This window comes from Salvelinus alpinus, chromosome 3 (assembly GCF_045679555.1).
Source record: "Salvelinus alpinus chromosome 3, SLU_Salpinus.1, whole genome shotgun sequence".
Classification (NCBI taxonomy): Eukaryota; Metazoa; Chordata; class Actinopteri; order Salmoniformes; family Salmonidae; genus Salvelinus; species Salvelinus alpinus.
In genome coordinates this window covers 36,724,941-36,744,827 of record NC_092088.1, presented here as the reverse complement: position 1 = coordinate 36,744,827, position 19,887 = coordinate 36,724,941, and the positions used below count along the sequence as shown (strand labels likewise).

Genomic DNA, 19,887 nt, shown 5'->3' with positions numbered 1-19,887 from the left:
AGGGAGAGAGGGAGAAACAGACAGACAAGGTCTGTCAGAGAGTGTATGACAGAGTGAGAACTGTGGCGATGAGAGAGTATGTAGCGTATAGTTGGGTGGGGATGTATTTTATTGTAATAGGTGCTAAGTACATTTGGGCTGTGAGACGATGAGCTCCACCTCATCAGGGCTGCTCTGGAGGATGGCTGCTGCATTGGTGAACGTCACGCCCTGCAGACTGATCTTATTCAGAGAGATCAGACGACCACCTACATAATCAATCAATCCAACCACAGTATCAGTCTGACCATCAACCAAAGAAAAATGAAAAGACTAGTATGATGTGTTTGTGTGTGTCTGTTAACTTGATGAGTAACCTCGTCTGAATCCTGATGACTTAGCTCCCTGTTCAGTACCTGGTCTGATTTTGCCGTCTCTGTCCGCTGGTCCGTAAGGTACGATGGAGGCTATGAAGATTCCCAGGTCCAGGATCCCTGTGTTGTCCTCCCCCACTATCACAAAACCTGAAAAAAACAGAAACACACAGAGACAGAGTACCAGAGTCATTGTATTTCTATGGCTAAAAAAGAATCTAGAAAACCACCCAATCACCCCTAAAACCCTACTACTCACCAAAGCCCAATTTAGGGTCTTTCCGTAGGACCAGACAGATGATCTCTCTCTCTGGAGAACCCCTGGTTAATGTGTCTACTGTAAAACAACGCACAGGTCAGGGGTTAAACACAATACCAAGAGCATTCATAAAATAAGCTAAGATAAGAGTGAAGGAATTAAGTTAATGCAAAGAGTTAAACATATGCAGCTTGAGAGTATATATTTCAGATATAGCGTACTCAGTCCTCACCTCGTATGGAGGAGGTTGTGGAGGGGGCCTCTAAGAAGCCCTCAGAGTCCTGTTTCTGTAGAGAGGCATTGGAGATGATTCTGGGGATGGGCTCTGAAGTACTGGAACACAAACACAGTCATGGGTTTACATAGTTTATTATTATACTAATTATCTATCTGATGGAAATAATTATGGAGTACTAGAACACAACGACACACAGTTTGTCAGAATAATGATTATCATCATCAAAGGATGAAGTCAATGTAAGTAAGCATTTGTGGACGAATAAAAAAATGGTTGTACAGATGTCGGATCTTAATATGTCCCATTTTGTTGCAGGAGGGAAAAATCCTACAGCAGGAGGATTTGAAAGGATATTTAATATTTAGAAGCACTGCACGGGACAGCTGGAAGTGGTGTTTGTATGCTATACAATCACTTAGACTGCAAGTCCACTGAGCGTCAGTTCAAGTAGCCTATGTAAGCTAGTCTTGTATGAATTCTTACAGTGCCTTCAGAAATATTCACACGCCTTGACTTTTTCCACATTTTGTTGTGTTACAGCCTGCATTTTAAGGGGAAGAGGGGGGGAAACATCGTAGTGTAACCCTCTCACCGGGCTTGAATATGACTCTCGCAATATGAACTTATTAACGTATCTCAACAGCATGGGATGTTAGGTGAGAAGGACATCTCCGATAAGAATTCCTATTGTAAACTTTCTAGGGTGATGACAATTGGTATTAACCTCAGATGAAATTATTATATGTTTCTGTTATTGTATCAGGATAGGCTATCCCATGCATTAAATTAGATTGAAACATTAAATAACTCCACCAAAGCAACATACATACGGTTCAATATGTGTGTTATTACATATTAACATAGCACAACATAAAAAAATAATAATAATAATAAACCCCAATGAGTCGTGCAAAAAATTACGACACACATAAAGTCCAGAAGCACCTCACCTTGTGGTTACTCACGAACGTTACTTGTAGATATTCCTTTAGCGAAGTATGGCAGTTCCTTGCAGGTTTCCTCACAAGATCCACAGCAAGCACCGCTATCAATGCAGACAGTACTCCTTAGCCATAACCGACATCCCATGGGAACATGAAGTCGTTTAAGCTTTCCCAAGCAATTCTCTCTCAGTATTACACGATGCTAGGCTAACCTCAAGGCTGTCAAATACCTTCACGATGAGATGCTAGCTTCAGTCTTCACTAAGTCTTAACAAAATTATAACAACTCTCTTATAAAATAAAATCGGTATTCCCCTTCATGTCTTAGCAGGTATGGGTTTTGTTCTAGTTTTGTCGTCTTCTTTATAATTTTTCCTCACCAACGGTCCTAATGTAAAAACCCATCCTTTTCTCAAGGTCTCTCTCCCTCTCTTTTTTCCCAGGCCTCCAATTAAGCAGGTCCACTCCCATTGGCCACAGCTTAACAGGCGACCTTATTGGTCAAAACTTAAACTTAAAAATAAACCAACCTTTTCACTTATACATTAAGTAAATATTTATAAACATTACAATTTAGGAGCAATTCAATCACCTTTTAAATCTAATACCAATTAATTATAACAAATAAACTCACTACTTGGTTTTAACAAGGGTATTGCAGTAGTTAGTCCACAATACTAGCTTAAAAGACAGAAGAGTGTACAGAATATAAATATTCCAAAACATGCATCCCGTTTGCAATAAGGCAATAAAGTAGAACTGCCAAAAAATTGGCAAAGAAATTAACTTTATGTCCTGAATACAAACCGTTATGTTTGGGGCAAATCCAACACAACACATCACTAAGTACCACTGTTCATATTTTCAAGCACGGCCGCTCAGGTTATGGGTATGCTTGTCATCAGCAAGGCTAAGGAACTTGTTATGATAAAAAAAGCTAAGCACTGGAAAAATCATTAAGGAAACCCTGGTTCAGTCTGCTTTCCAACAGACACTGGGAGACAAATTCACCTTTCAGCAGGACAATAACCTAAAACCAAGATGACTTTGAATGTTCCTGAGTGGCCTAGTTACAGTGTTGACTTAAATCAGCTTGAAAATCTATAGCAAGACTTGAAAATAGCTGTCTAGTAATGATCAACAACCAACTTGACAGAGCTTGAAGAATATTAAAAAGAATAATGTGCAAATATTGTACAATCCAGGTGTGTAAAGCTCTTAGAGACTTACCCAGAAAGACTTACAGCTGTAATCGCTGCCCAAGGTTATTCTAACATCTATTGACTCAGGGGGTTGAATGATTATTTAATCAAGATATATTAGTGTTTTATTTTTCATAAATGTTTTACAAATGTTTTTAAAGACATTTAAAACTATTTTAGTTCCACTATAACACAACATAAAGTGGAAAAAGTCAAGGGGTGAGAATACTTTCTGAAGGCACTGTATGCGGATTATAATAAATGTACAATATTTGCAGGGGGTAGATGTAAAATCCGTTTTTTTAGATCAATGGTTTATTATATGTTCAGGGCAAGCATATATATACACAGGCACTGAGATTATATATATACATATAATCTCAGTGCCTGTGTAGTCCAGCAGGTACTGCTGCTGACAACAGCACACGTGCCAGAGTAGGCATGGGTTTGAATCTGGCCCACTACTTACCTTTACATTTTTGGAGGAACTAGTACCTTTCCTAGTTACTCTCCTTGGGCTGTACTTGTAATTTCAAGTAATTTCTGAAGGAAGTAACTTACTTTTTACCAAATCACTTGAGTTACAAAAGATTTACAATGGCTACGGAAAGTATTCAGACCCCTTGAGTTTTTTTCCCATTTTGTTAAGTTACAGCCCTATTCTAAAACTAATTAAATCATTTTTTTCCTCATCAATATAATAATGACAAGGCCAAACAGGTTTTTAGAAATTGGTGCTAATTTACTGAAAATATAAAACTGAAATATCACATTTACATAAGTATTCAGACCCTTTACTCAGTACTTTGTTGAAGCACCGTTGGCAGTGATTACAGCATTGAGTCTTCTTGGGTATCACGCTTCAAGCTTCGCACATCTGTATTTGGGGAGTTTCTCCCATTCTTCTCTGCAGATCCTCTCAAGCTCTGTCAGGTTGGACGGGGAGCGTTGCCGCACAGCTATTTTCAGGTTTCTCCAGAGACGTTCAATCTGGCTGGGCCACTCAAGAACATTCAGAGACTTGTCCTGAAGCCACTCCTGCGTTGTCATGGCTGTGTGCTTAGGGTCATTGTCATGTTGGAAGGTGAACCTTCACCCCAGTCTGAGGTCCTGAGCGCTCTGGAGCAGGTTTTCATCAAGGATATCTGTACTTTGCTAAGTTAATATTTTCCTTGATCCTGACTAGTCTCCCAGTCCCTGCCGCTGAAAAACATCCCCACAGCATGATGCTGCCACCTCCATGCCCACCGTAGGGATGGTGCCAGGTTTCTTCAAGATGTGACGCTTGGCATTCAGGCCAAAGAGTTTAATCTTGGATTCATCAGACCAGAGAATCTTGTTTCTCGTGGTCTGAAAGTCTTTATGTGCATTTTGGCAAATGCCAAGCGGTTTTTCGTGCCTTTTACTGAGGAGTGGCTTCCATCTGGTCACTCTACCATAAAGGTCTGATTGGTGGAGTGCTGCAGAGATGCTTTCCTTCTGGAAGTTTCTCCCATCTCCACAGTGGAACTCTGGAGCTCTGTCAGAGTGACAATTGGGTTCTTGTTCACCTCCCTGACCAAGGCCCTTCTCCCCCGATTGCTCAGTTTGGCCAGGCGGCCAGCTCTAGGAAGAGTCTTGGTAGTTCAAAACTTCTTCCATTTAAGAATGATTGAGGCCACTGTGTTATTGGGGATGTTCAATGCTGCAGAAATGTTTTGGTACCCTTCCTCAGATCTGTGCCTCGACACAATCCTGTCTCAGAGCTCTACGGACAATTCCTTCAACCTCATGGCTTGGTTTTTGCTCTGACATGCACTGTCAACTGTGGGACCTTATATAGACAGGTGTGTGCCTTTCCAAATCATGTCCAATCAATTGAATTTACCACAGGTGGAATCCAATCAAGTTGTAGAAACATCTCAAGGATGATCAATGGAAATAGGATACACCTGAGTCTCATGGCAAAGGGTCTGAATACTTGTGTAAATAAGGTATTTGTGTCTTTTATTTTTTATTCATTTGCAAAAATGTCTAAAACCTGTTTTTGCTTTGTCATTATGGGGTATTCTGTCTAGATTGCTAAGGATTTGTATTTATTTAATACATTTTAGAATAAGGCTTTAAAGTAACAAAATGTGGAAAACATCAAAGGGTCTGAATACTTTCCGAAGGCACTGTATATTATTATATTGTTGCTGTCGGAGGAAAACCACCTAACCAAATGTTGTACATGAACCGATACTATTGGTTCCCTTTTATGTCTGTATGAACGTTTCACAACCCCTTGACCAATGAAATTCACAACATTTGACCAATGAAATTCAACATAGCTTCTCATAAAAACTCTTAAGTCCAATGGCTCTCCAAGTTGTCCATCAAACCCAGTTTTATCTCTACCAAGGCTCTTGAAGTGAAGCGCACTTCACTTTGTTCTTGGGTTCTCAGCCAGACACGATCAGAGGTATATTGGACTTTAATTCACTTCTGCCTTTGTATTATTATATATTTCTGGAGTAAGAAATCTATTTCTAAGATATAATTCTGCTGCTGAAATGGTGTTTTGTGGACAAGTGCAAATTAAATGGCTAGGTAGCTAACTAGCTAGATAGTTAACTAGCTTCGGCTGACCCAGATTCTGACAGAAAAAGTTTAATATCAATTTTTTAGATTCCCACATAATCTCTGTTTTTTGGCTAACTAGCCACCTTGTCATTGGCATAAAGCGTGCACAGATTAATCAGATATGTGTGGCAGTGGGTAACTAGCTATCACATTAGGTTGTCACTAAATAAACTGGCTAAGCTATCTAGCTAGCTGCAGTGTCAACCATGTAGTTAACTAACGTTAGCTAGACCAATGGGTCAGTCCACCACAGCATCCTCCTACGCATTGCTCTCTCTCGCTCTCAGTGTATGTTTGTGTATGTGTGTTTAAATGTCATTCTGTTTTTATGAAAAGGCCAATAAGCCCCTCTGCCATACAGTCAGTGTATGATCTCCATAAGCTTTTGGTGCCATATACTAGACATCTAGTTTTTCTGTGTCTTTTTATTTACAACTTGTAGCGACACAACCAAGGGTGTGAGAATGGGCCAGCCAAAAAAATTAAATAACTTTCAAAGTGGAAAGGAGCGGTTCAGAAGAGAAGGAGGATGGAGGGTAAATCCAGGGTAAATGAAATTGCACATTGATAGAGAACAAGTCAACGTTGAATGACCGTAATTGAAACAGTACAGCCTACGGACTTTGTTTGATGTCAGTCTTCATTGGAGACTACCTATGCTGGAGGACATCTGCAAGATGTTGTTGGCAGGCTTTAATAATAAATTAAATGTCAAATTAGCTGTTGTCCTTTTTGTTTACTGTCATAGTTTACCATAAGGTATAAACAATTACCAAACTAAATTTGTAATAATACTTTTTTACTCTTACTTGAGTAGTTTCTTAAGGCGGCACATTGTACTTGAGTAAAATACAATCTAAGTCAATGTTTCCCCAAAAATTTTTGGTTACTGTACCACCAACTATGTGGTCCCCGAAAATTGCGTACTACGTTACAAATGTGCAGATATGTGCTCTCTGTCATTCTCTCTTTCGGTCTACTGTGTGTGCATCTTACTAGCTGTCACTCAAATTGCAAGGGAATGAAGGTCATTAACTGAACATTGAATCGCTAGGGGGCTGGCCCACGTGGGGGTAAATGTAGGGAAAATGGCACCACACATTTCCCAGAAAACAGTTGCTTTCAAACTAGGGATTTCATGGATAATTGAGGTAAGACAGTAATTCTGCTCATAGATTATGAATTTATGAACTACACATTGACACATCCAGCTCAAAGCCGGAGGTTAAAAAAATACCTACTAGTTGCCAAATCTTTAATATAGACCACATGGAAAATTAAATTAATCTGATATTTTATATGAATAAAGACTTGCTAAAGTGCAAAAATTCACCATTTTGAAATGTCCCTCTGCTCATTTTAAGCCAATCAGATACATTTTTGTACATTTGAATGTTGCAGTAATAGGACCTAGGCCTAAAGCGTTTGAGCGAGCGCTAGATTAAGATAGCGAGCCTTGATTCCATTGACTCGACTGCCCCCCGCATGGAGAGAAAGAGAAATGCTCATTTTTAGCCAATCACGAGGCTCATTTGAATTTCCTGATGCATCACGAAAATTATCCGCAACCATCTGCAACTGTTAAAGCCATTACCCAAATAATGTTGTTGACTCGTCCTATATTCGAATTTGGACAAAGCATAAATTGGAGAAAAAACACTTAAAAAACCCTACCTCAAACTTATCTCTCAAACAGACCGTTTAAAAATTGTGACTCGTTTCAGGAAAATAGGTGAAGTCACACGTCACTACTTCACAGGAGAGGCATTTGAACGTACACATTTATTTTGTTCAAAAATGCATTTTTTGGGGCAGAAATGCCTTCTGGAACATGTGAACTTCCATGCGCTTTAATAACAAACGTGTATGCCATCCGTAAATGCGAATACAATTTTTAAATTACGAGCTTAGTTGGTTTAGCCACGGAGAAAATCAGGAACCTTCTCGCTAGCCATGATTGGCTGAGATAATGGATGGGCTGGAGATGCCAGGAGATGAGTTTGGATTAGTCTGCCATGTAGCATGCTTCTATCTATAGCGTGAGCTGGTCAGTATGTCTTGATAGATATAATGTACAAAAGTTTTGCTACTTTTCTCAACAAGATTGATGCCCTGAATTTAGCAGGTGCTATCGACAGATCAGTTGGTAGATACAAACAAAACAGAGTTAAATGGTTCCAGTCTGATGTGAAGCATTCATCCATGTATACTGGTAAGAGTCTAGCTACATTTTCAGATATTATACATTTCATTGCAAGTTAAAGCATACTGATAGCTACAGTAGCTAGCGAGCGTAAGCTAACATTACGTGTATGATCTGTGTAGTAATATTATTCGAATCAGAAAGTAATTTGCATTGCTAGTCATAGCCTAATGTTAGCTAGCTAACTTTGAACCTAGTTGGTTAGCTCTTTAAAGGGCTAGGGTCCTTTTTTCTGAATTTCTGCCTGACTGACGCGCCCAAAGAAAACTACCTGTTACTCAGGCCCAGAAGCCAGGATATGCATATAATTGGTATCATTGGATAGAAAACACTTTGAAGTTTGGAGAAATGTTAAAATAATGTATGACACTATAACACAATTGATATGTTAGACAAAGAAAAACCCCATGCTCTTTCAATGGAATGCTATGGGTCCTATGCAATTCCAGCTCCCAGATTGCAATTCCTATGGCTTTCACTAGATGTCAACCGTCTCTTTGTTCAAGGTTTCAGGCTTGTTTCTTCCAAAACGAGGAAGAATTTTTAGTTTTGGTACCAGGAATCACAGTTGGAAATCAGTCTGGTGGGCGCGCGACGAAGAGGACTCGCACTTGCTAATTTTACTTTTCCATTGAACATACTTCTTTCCGTATGAAATATTATAGTTTATTTACATTTTAGGGTACCTGAGGATTAAATAGAAACATAGTTTGACTTGTTTTAACAAAGTTTAGCGGTAGCATTTTGGATTCCTTTGTCTGCATTTTGAACGAGTTAATTACTGAAATTGATGGCGCCAACTAAACTGACTTTTTGGGATATAAAGAAGGATTTTATCTAACAAAACAAGCATGCATGTTATCGCGGGGACCCTTGGGATTGCAAACAGAGGAATATTTTCAAAAGTAAGTGATTATTTAATCGCTATTTGTGATTTTATGAAGCCTGTGCCTGTTGAAAAATATGTTGATGTGGGGCGCCGTCCTAAAACATTCACATGGTATGCTTTCGCTGTAAAGCCTATTGTAAATCGGACAATGCAGTTAGATTAATAACAAGAATTTAAGCTTTTAACCTTTCTGGCGCAGGCGTTCCGCTAGCGACCCACCCCGACAACATCCGGTGAAATTGCAGAGCGCCAAATTCAAAATATAGAAATAGTCATAATAAACATTTATAAAAAATCATTGACTTAAAGATTAACTTCTTGTTAATCCAGCCGCTTTGTCAGATTTCAAAAAGGCTTTACGTCGAAAGCATACCATGCAATTATCTGAGGACAGCGCCCCGCTTACAAAGCATGCAAACATTTTACAACCAAGTAAAGGAATTACAAAAGTCAGAAATAGCGATAAAATGTATCACCTACCTTTGAAGATCTTCATATGGTTGCAGTCACAAGAGTCCCAGCTACACAATAAATGTTTGTTTTGTTCGATAAAGTCCCTCTTTATATCCCAAAAACTCTGTTTTGTTGGCACGTTTTGTTCAGTAATCCACTGGCTCAAAGGCGGTCAAAACATGCAGACGAATACATCCTAATAGTACCGGTAAAGTTCGTTGAAACATGTCAAACGATGTTTATAATTAATCCTCAGGTTGTCAATTGTCTAAATAATTGATCATATTTCAACCAGACAATAGCGTATTCAATAGAAAGGAAAAACAACGAAGGGCGCGCATTCGGTCACACGCGCAAACCAGCACTGCATAATTCTACAGTTCACTGACAGAAAGATCTCATTCTTCTTCGTTTATCAGAAAACAAGCCTGAAACAATGTCTAAAGATTGTTGACATCTAGTGGAAGCCATAGGAACTGCAATCTGGGTCCTAACCCATTAGATACTCTATAGGCATTCAATTGAAAATACCCACATCAAAAAAGTCCCACTTCCTGGATGGATTTACCTCAGGTTTTCACCTGCCATATCAGTTCTGTTATACTCACAGACATTATTTTAAGAGTTTTGGAAACTTTAGAGTGTTTTCTAACCAAATCTACCAATTATGTGCATATCCTAGCTTCTGGGCCTGAGTAACAGGCAGTTTACTTTGGGCACGCTTCTCAACCAGACGTCGAAATACTGCCCCCAAGCCATAAGAAGGTAATTACCGATATAAAACACTTGTATGTTCATAAATGTTTAATATTACGATTATTTATTTGAATTACGTGCCATCCAATTTCACCGGATGTTGTCGACAGGACGCAACTTCTACCCCCAAGCCATAAGACTGCTGAACAATTAACAACCCCCCCCCCCCCCCCCCCCACCATCATTAGTTTTTTACACTGCTGCTACTTGTTGTTTATTATCTATGCATAGTTACTTCACCCCTACCTACCTGTACAAATTACTTAGACTAACCTGTACCCCCGCACATTGACTCGGTACCGGTACCTCCTGTATATAGCCTCGTTATTGTTATTTTATTGTTATTACTTAAATATTTTCTTAACTCTTTCTTGAACTGCACAGTTGGTTAAGGGCTTGTAAGTAAGCAGTTCAGGGTAAGGTTTACACATTGTATTTGGCGCAGGTGACAAGTAAAGTTTGAGTTGTTTTCATATGCATAGCAGCATGAGTAGGCCTAAGGGTCACTAACTATATATAGGGTGTCCAATCAAAAACGCATGTCTATGTGAACATGTAGTTGCCTCCACCGATGTAAATGTGATGTTTTAGTTATTATAATTTTTATGAACTTCCAAATATTTCTAAAAACCTGTTTTTGCTTTGTCATTATGGAGTATTGTGTGCAGACTAATGATGGTTATAAACAATTTAATCAATTTTAGAATAAGGCTGTAACGTAACAAAATGTGGAAAAAGTCAAGGGGTCTGAATACATTCCGAATGCACTGTAGCTAGTGAAATTAGTTCATCCCAAAATGTTGCACTTCTGTGTTAAGCAGAGTATCATTCTGTCCTATCCAACAGGCACCGGATGTGAGAACTAATATTGTAGTTGCCTATATGCCATTTTCTATTTGGCCACCCAAATACATTTTAGTAATTTAACAGACACACTTAAACAGAACAACTTACAGTAGTGAGTGCATACATTTCCCCCGTGGTAATCGAACCCACAACCCTGGCATTTCAAGCGACATGTTCTGAGCCATACAGGCACCATCCAAGCCCCCCTCTGCTCTATATGGCCACAGAAGTGAAACCATGGCCAGACAGACACCTTCCTCTCCACGGAGAACACTTGAGTATGGCATTGTATCTTATTGTCAAGTTCATATAATTTAGGCTATATGTTTATCCATGACAGAGAGACAATGCGACTATTCACTAACTCCACATTTGTGTCTGTGTTTCAGGAGTCAACAGACAACAACAATTCAGCCTCACTGGAGTTTGTCTAGAAAAATGCAGTGTACACATTCATTTGAGTAGCTTATTGTGAAGGTAGGGCTATGTCACTGTAAATAATGTCATAGCTCACACATGCCCAGAAACAGAGAGGATTCTCTCTTTCTCAAAAAAATCTCTACAGGTGAAGTAGAATAGAGTCAGGACTACCACAAGGCTGGACAGTCATGGCTGGCTTGACCTCGGTGTTGATGTACACCGTGGGTAGGCTCCTGACAGCACTGTCTTGACTGTATACAGTACAGAGAGAGAGTCCCTTCCCGATTCTCAGTTCTCTGGGATAAACTAAAGAGTAAACTAATGTAATCTTTCTAAAACCTATCTGCCCCAGTTGTTGCAACCACTATTACTAGCCTGTTCAACCTCTCTTTCATATTGTCTGAGATCCCCAAAGATTGGAAAGCTGCCGCAGTCATCCCCATCTTCAAAGGGGGAGACACTCTAGACCCAAACTGTTACGGACATATATCTATCCTACCCTGCTTTTCTAAGGTCTTCGAAAGCCAAGTTATCAAACAGATCACCGACCATTTCGAATCCCACCGTACCTTCTCTGCTATGCAATCTGGTTTCCGAGCTGGTCATGGGTGCACCTCAGCCACACTCAAGGTCCTAAACGATATCATAACCGCCATCGATAAGAGACAATACTGTGCAGCCATATTCATTGACCTGGCCAAGGTTTTCGACTCTTTCAATCACCGCATTCTTATCGGTAGACTCAACAGCCTTGGTTTCTCAAATGACTGCCTCGCTTGGTTCACCAACTACTTCTCAGACAGAGTTCAGTGTGTCAAATCAGAGGGCGTGTTGTCCGGACCTCTGGGAGTCTCTACTGGGGTGCCACAGGGTTCTATTCTCAGGCCGACTCTTTTCTCTGTATACATCAATGATGTTGTTCTTGCTGCTTGTGATTCTCTGATCCACCTCTACGCAGACGATACCATTCTGTATACTTCTGGCCCTTCTTTGGACACTGTGTTAACTAACCTCCAGATGAGCTTCAATGCCATACAACTCTCCTTCCGTGGCCTCCAACTGCTCTTAAATGCAAGTAAAACTAAATGCATGCTCTTCAATCGATCGCTGCTCGCACCCTCCCGCCCGTCTAGCATCACTACTCTGGACGGTTCTGACTTAGAACACGTGGACAACTACAAATACCTAGGTGTTTGGTTAGACTGTAAACTCTCCTTCCAGATTCACATCTCCAATCCAAAATTAAATCTAGAATTGGCTTCCTATTTCGCAGCAAAGCATCCTTCACTCATGCTGCCAAACATACCCTATGCTACCGATTCTTGACTTTGGCAATGTCATTTACAAAATAGCCTCCAACACTCTACTCAGCAAATTGGATGCAGTCTATCACAGTGCCATCTGTTTTATCACCAAAGCCCCATATACTACCAACCACTGCGACCTGTATGCTTTCGTTGGCTGGCCCTCATTACATATCCGTCGCCAAACCCACTGGCTCCAGGTCATCTATAAGTCTTTGCTAGGTAAAGCACCGCCTTATCTCAGCTCACTGGTCACCATAGCAACACCCACCCGTAGCACACGCTCCAGCAGGTATATCTCACTGGTCATCCCCAAAGCCAACACTTCCTTTGATCGCCTTCCTTCAAGTTCTCTGCTGCCAATGACTGGAACGAATTGCAAAAATCTCTGAAGCTTGAGTCTTAAATCTCCCTCTCTATCTTTAAGTATCAGCTGTCAGAGCAGCTTACCGATCACTGTACCTGTACACAGCCAATCTGTAAATAGCACACCCGACTACCTCATCCCCATATTATTACTTACCCTTTTGCTCTTTTGCACCCCAGTATCTCTATTAATGCTAAATTGTAATTATTTTTGCCTCTAGGGCCTATTTACATTTACATATTTTACATTTAAGTCATTTAGCAGACGCTCTTATCCAGAGCGACTTACAAATTGGTGCATTCACCTTATGATATCCAGTGGAACAACCACTTTACAATAGTGCATCTAACTCTTTTAAGGGGGGGGGTTAGAAGGATTACTTTATCCTATCCTAGGTATTCCTTAAAGAGGTGGGGTTTCAGGTGTCTCCGGAAGGTGGTGATTGACTCCGCTGACCTGGCGTCGTGAGGGAGTTTGTTCCACCATTGGGGTGCCAGAGCAGCGAACAGTTTTGACTGGGCTGAGCGGGAACTGTACTTCCTCAGAGGTAGGGAGGCGAGCAGGCCAGAGGTGGATGAACGCAGTGCCCTTGTTTGGGTGTAGGGCCTGATCAGAGCCTGAAGGTACGGAGGTGCCGTTCCCCTCACAGCTCCGTAGGCAAGCACCATGGTCTTGTAACGGATGCGAGCTTCAACTGGAAGCCAGTGGAGAGAGCGGAGGAGCGGGGTGACGTGAGAGAACTTGGGAAAGTTGAACACCAGACGGGCTGCGGCGTTCTGGATGAGTTGTAGGGGTTTAATGGCACAGGCAGGGAGCCCAGCCAACAGCGAGTTGCAGTAATCCAGACGGGAGATGACAAGTGCCTGGATTAGGACCTGCGCCGCTTCCTGCGTGAGGCAGGGTCGTACTCTGCGAATGTTGTAGAGCATGAACCTACAGGAACGGGTCACCGCCTTGATGTTAGTTGAGAACGACAGGGTGTTGTCCAGGATCACGCCAAGGTTCTTAGCACTCTGGGAGGAGGACACAATGGAGTTGTCAACCGTGATGGCGAGATCATGGAACGGGCAGTCCTTCCCCGGGAGGAAGAGCAGCTCCGTCTTGCCGAGGTTCAGCTTGAGGTGGTGATCCGTCATCCACACTGATATGTCTGCCAGACATGCAGAGATGCGATTCACCACCTGGTTATCAGGGGGGGGAAAGGAGAAGATTAATTGTGTGTCGTCTGCATAGCAATGATAGGAGAGACCATGTGAGGATATGACAGAGCCAAGTGACTTGGTGTATAGCGAGAATAGGAGAGGGCCTAGAACAGAGCCCTGGGGGACACCAGTGGTGAGAGCACGTGGTGCGGAGACAGATTCTCGCCACGCCACCTGGTAGGAGCGACCTGTCAGGTAGGACGCAATCCAAGCGTGGGCCGCGCCGGAGATGCCCAGCTCGGAGAGGGTGGAGAGGAGGATCTGATGGTTCACAGTATCAAAGGCAGCCGATAGGTCTAGAAGGATGAGAGCAGAGGAGAGAGAGTTAGCTTTAGCAGTGCGGAGCGCCTCCGTGACACAGAGAAGAGCAGTCTCAGTTGAATGACTAGTCTTGAAACCTGACTGATTTGGATCAAGAAGGTCATTCTGAGAGAGATAGCAGGAGAGCTGGCCAAGGACGGCACGTTCAAGAGTTTTGGAGAGAAAAGAAAGAAGGGATACTGGTCTGTAGTTGGTGACATCGGAGGGATCGAGTGTAGGTTTTTTCAGAAGGGGTGCAACTCTCGCTCTCTTGAAGACGGAAGGGACGTAGCCAGCGGTCAAGGATGAGTTGATGAGCGAGGTGAGGTAAGGGAGAAGGTCTCCGGAAATGGTCTGGAGAAGAGAGGAGGGGATAGGGTCAAGCGGGCAGGTTGTTGGGCGGCCGGCCGTCACAAGACGCGAGATTTCATCTGGAGAGAGAGGGGAGAAAGAGGTCAAAGCACAGGGTAGGGCAGTGTGAGCAGAACCAGCGGTGTCGTTTGACTTAGCAAACGAGGATCGGATGTCGTCGACCTTCTTTTCAAAATGGTTGACGAAGTCATCAGCAGAGAGGGAGGAGGGGGGAGGAGGGGGAGGAGGATTCAGGAGGGAGGAGAAGGTGGCAAAGAGCTTCCTAGGGTTAGAGGCAGATGCTTGGAATTTAGAGTGGTAGAAATTGGCTTTAGCAGCAGAGACAGAAGAGGAGAATGTAGAGAGGAGGGAGTGAAAGGATGCCAGGTCCGCAGGGAGGCGAGTTTTCCTCCATTTCTGCTCTGCTGCCCGGAGCCCTGTTCTGTGAGCTCGCAATGAGTCGTCGAGCCACGGAGCAGGAGGGGAGGACCGAGCCGGCCTGGAGGATAGGGGACATAGAGAGTCAAAGGATGCAGAAAGGGAGGAGAGGAGGGTTGAGGAGGCAGAATCAGGAGATAGGTTGGAGAAGGTTTGAGCAGAGGGAAGAGATGATAGGATGGAAGAGGAGAGAGTAGCGGGGGAGAGAGAGCGAAGGTTGGGACGGCGCGATACCATCCGAGTAGGGGCAGTGTGGGAAGTGTTGGATGAGAGCGAGAGGGAAAAGGATACAAGGTAGTGGTCGGAGACTTGGAGGGGAGTTGCAATGAGATTAGTGGAAGAACAGCATCTAGTAAAGATGAGGTCAAGCGTATTGCCTGCCTTGTGAGTAGGGGGGGAAGGTGAGAGGGTGAGGTCAAAAGAGGAGAGGAGTGGAAAGAAGGAGGCAGAGAGGAATGAGTCAAAGGTAGACGTGGGGAGGTTAAAGTCACCCAGAACTGTGAGAGGTGAGCCATCCTCAGGAAAGGAACTTATCAGGGCGTCAAGCTCATTGATGAACTCTCCAAGGGAACCTGGAGGGCGATAAATGATAAGGATGTTAAGCTTGAAAGGGCTGGTAACTGTGACAGCATGGAATTCAAAGGAGGCGATAGACAGATGGGTCAGGGGAGAAAGAGAGAATGTCCACTTGGGAGAGATGAGGATCCCAGTGCCACCACCCCGCTGACCAGAAGCTCTCGGGGTGTGCGAGAACACGTGGGCAGACGAGGAGAGAGCAGTAGGAGTAGCAGTGTTATCAGTGATAATCCATGTTTCCGTCAGTGCCAAGAAGTCGAGGGACTGGAGGGAAGCATAGGCTGAGATGAACTCTGCCTTGTTGGCCGCAGATCGGCAGTTCCAGAGGCTGCCTGAGACCTGGAACTCCACGTGGGTCGTGCGCGCTGGGACCACCAGGTTAGAGTAGCAGCGGCCACGCGGTGTGAAGCGTTTGTATGGTCTGTGCAGAGAGGAGAGAACAGGGATAGACAGACACATAGTTGACAGGCTACAGAAGAGGCTACGCTAATGCAAAGGAGATTGGAATGACAAGTGGACTACACGTCTCGAATGTTCAGAAAGTTAAGCTTACGTTGCAAAAAATCTTATTGACTAAAATGATATAGTACTGCTGGCTGGTGAAATAGGCTAGCTAGCAGTGGCTGCGTTGTTGACTTTGTTTGAAAGTGTAGCTGGCTAGGTAACCTCTAACTGGCTAGGTAACCTCGACAATTACTCTAGACTACACAATTATCTTGGATACAAAGACGGCTATGTAGCCAGCTAAGATCAAACAAATCAAACTGTTGTACTGTAATGAAATGAAATGTAATACTACCTGTAATACTACCTGTGGAGCAAAGCGGAATGCAACTACTCGCTCCAAACCAAACCGGAAGTGCGTATCGTAGAGGGAGAGGCAATAGAAGTGTTGTTTCTTATTTATTGCCTACATTGCACACACTGTACATAGATTTTAAAATTTTTATTTTCTTATGTGTCATTGACTGTACCTTTGTTTATGTGTAACTCTGTGTTGTTGTTTTTGTCGCACTGCTTTGCTTTATCTTGGCCAGATTGCAGTTGTAAATGAGAACTTGTTCTCAACTGGCCTACCTGGTTAAATAAAGGTGACATAAAAATAAATTAAATATCAAATTAAATCTAAGTTTATTTGTCACATGCACAGGATACAGAAGGTGAAAACGGTACAGTGAAATGGTTACTTGCAATGTCAAAAACATAAGTGTCCAGATCGAAATATTTTATAAATGTTAATGACGCTTACCCGACACACTTGTCTAAATTGATGCATCATGTGAAGGAAATGCTTTAAGGAGCCTTTTGGTCCTAGACTTGGAGCTCCGGTACCGCTTGCCGTGCGGTAGCAGAGAAAACATTCTATGGCCAGCGTAACTGGAGTCTTTGACAATTTTATGGGCTTCCCTCTGATATCGCCTAGTACATAGGTCCTGGATGGCAGGAAGCTTGGCCTCAGTGATGTACTGGGCCGTACTCACTACCCTCTGTAGCGCCTTAAAGTCAGATGCCGAGCAGTTACCGTACCAGGTGGTGATGCAACCAGTCAAGATGCTCTCGATGGGGCAGCTGTAGAAAACTTATTGAGGATCTGGGGACCCATGACAAATCTTTTCAGCCTCCTTAGGGGGAAAAGGTGCTGACGTGCCCTCTTCACAACTGTCTTGGTGTGTTTGGACCATGATAGTTTGTTGGTCATCTGGACACCAAGGAACATAAAACTCTCCACTACAGCCCGGTCGATGTTAATGGGGGCCTGTTCAGCCCGCCTTTTCATGTAGTCCACGATCAGCTCCTTTGTCTTGCTCACATTGAGGGAGAGGTTGTTGTCCTGGCACCACATTGCCAGGTCTCTGACCTCCCCCCTATAGGCTGTCTCATCGTTGTCAGTGATCAGGCCTACCACTGTCGTCAGCAAAATAAAATGATGGTATTGGAGTTGTGTTTGGCCACGCAGTGTACAGGAGGGGACTAAGCACACACCCCTGAGGGGCCCCAGCTTTGATGATCAGCGTAACGGACGTGTTGTTGCCTACCCTTACCACCTGGGGACGGCCCGTCAGGATGTCCAGAACCCAGTTGAAGAGGGAGGTGTTTAGTCCCAGGGTCCTTAGCTTAGTGAGGAGCTTTGACGGCACTATGGTGTTGAACGCTGAGCGGTAGTCAATGAATAGCATTCTCACATAGGTGTTCCTTTTGTCTAGGTGGGAAAGGGCAGTGTGGAGTGCAATAGAGATTGCATCATCTGTGGATCTGTTGGGGCGGTATGCAAATTGGAGTGGGTCTAGGGTAGGATGATGTTGATGTAAGCCATGACCAGCCTTTCAAAGCACTTCATGGCTACCGACGTGAGTGCTACGGGGCGGTAATCATTTAGGCAGGTTGCATTTGCTTCCTTGGGCATGGAGACTATGGTGGTCTGCTTGAAACATGTAGGTATTACAGACTCGGTCAGGGAGAGTTTGAAAATGTCCGTGAAGACACTTGCCAGTTGGTCTGTGCGTGCTTTGAGTACATGTCCTGGTAATCCGTCTGGCCCCGCGGCTTTGTGAATGTTGACGTGTTGAAAGGTCTTGCTCACATAGGTTACCGAGAGCATTATCACACAGTCGTCCAGAACAACTGGTGCTCTCATGCATGCTTCAGTGTTGCTTGCCTCGAAGTGAGCATAAAAGGCATTTAGCTCGTCTGGTAGGCTCGCGTCACTGGGCAGCTCGCGGCTGGGTTTCCCTTTGTAGTCCATAATAGTTTTCAAGCCCTGCCGCATCCGACGAGCATCAGAGCCGGTGTAGTAGGATTCAATCGTAATCCTGTATTGACACTTTGCTTGTTTGATGGTTCGTCTGAGGGCATAGCGGGATTTCTTATAAGCATCCAGATTAGTGTCCCATCCTTGAAAGTGGCAGCTCTTGAGTAAATGAAGGATACAGAGCCTATTGAAAGCAGGTGCTTCCTGAGTTAATTATGCCTTTTGCTCAATGTGGATGTTGCCTGTAATCCATGGCTTCTGGTTGGGATATGTACGTTTGGTCACTTTGGGGACAACGTCATCGATGCACTTATTGATGATGCCGATGACTGAGGTGGTATACTCAATGCCATTTGATGAATCCCGGAACATATTCCAGCCTGTGCTAGCGAAACAGTCCTGTAGCATAACATCCGTGTCATCTGACCACTTCCGTATTGAGAGAGAGTACTTCCTGCTTTAGTTTTTGATTGTAAGCAGGAATCAGGAGGATAGAATTATGGTCAGATTTGCCAAATGGAGGGTGAGGGAGAGCTTTGTATGCATCTCTGTCTGTGGAGTAAAGGTGGTCTATAGTTTTTTTCCCTCTGGTTGCACATGTGACATGCTGGTAGAAATTAGGTAAAACTGATTTAAGTTTGCCTGCATTAAAGTTCCCGGCCACTAGGATCGCCGCTTCTGGATGAGCATTTGGCCTTATACAGCTGGTTGGGGCCTTATACAGCTGGATGAGTGCGGTCTTAGTGCCAGCATCAGTTTGTGGTGGTAAATATGAATGAATAATATAGATGAGAACTCTTGGTAGATAGTGTGGTCTACAGCTTATCATAAGATACTCTACCTCAGGCGAGCAATTCCTCGAGACTTCTTTAATATTAGACGTTGCGCACCAGCTGTTATTGTCAGTAGACAAATACCCCCGCCCCTCGTCTTAGCAGACGTATCTTCTCTGTTCTGCCGGTGCATGGAAAATCCCGCCAGCTCTATATTATTCATGTCGTCGGTCAGCAATGGCTCGCTGAAACATAAGATATTACAGTTTTTTATGTCCCGTTGGTAATATAATCTTGATCATAGGTCATCCATTCTATTTCCAATAATTGCACGTTGGCCAATAGAACGGATGGCATTGGGAGTTTACTCACTCGCCTACGAATTCTCAGAAGGCAGCCCATTTTCCTCCATCTTTTCTTCACGCAAATTACTGGGATTTGGGCCCGTTGGCGAGAAAGCAGTATATCCTTTGCGTCGGACTCGTTAAAGAAAAATTGTCCTTCCAGTTCGAGGTGGTTAATCGCTGTTCTGATGTCCAGAAGTTATATTTGGTCAAAAGAGACGGTAGCAGCAACATTATGTACAAAATAAGTAAAAAAATAAGTTACAAACAATGTGAAAAAACTAACAAAATAGCATAGTTGGTTAAGAGCACGTAA

The 19,887-nt window shown here is 43.2% G+C and overlaps 1 protein-coding gene across 1 annotated transcript in view; it reads right to left on the bottom strand.

Moving 5' to 3' along the window:
- Positions 1-19,887, bottom strand: part of LOC139569804 (tyrosine-protein phosphatase non-receptor type 13-like) — a 160,744-nt gene that overhangs the window by 119,451 nt on the left and 21,406 nt on the right. The window contains 4 exon segments of the mRNA XM_071391162.1: positions 132-248; positions 396-503; positions 613-690; positions 845-945. Of these exon segments, the coding sequence (XP_071247263.1) occupies positions 132-248; positions 396-503; positions 613-690; positions 845-945 (404 nt within the window).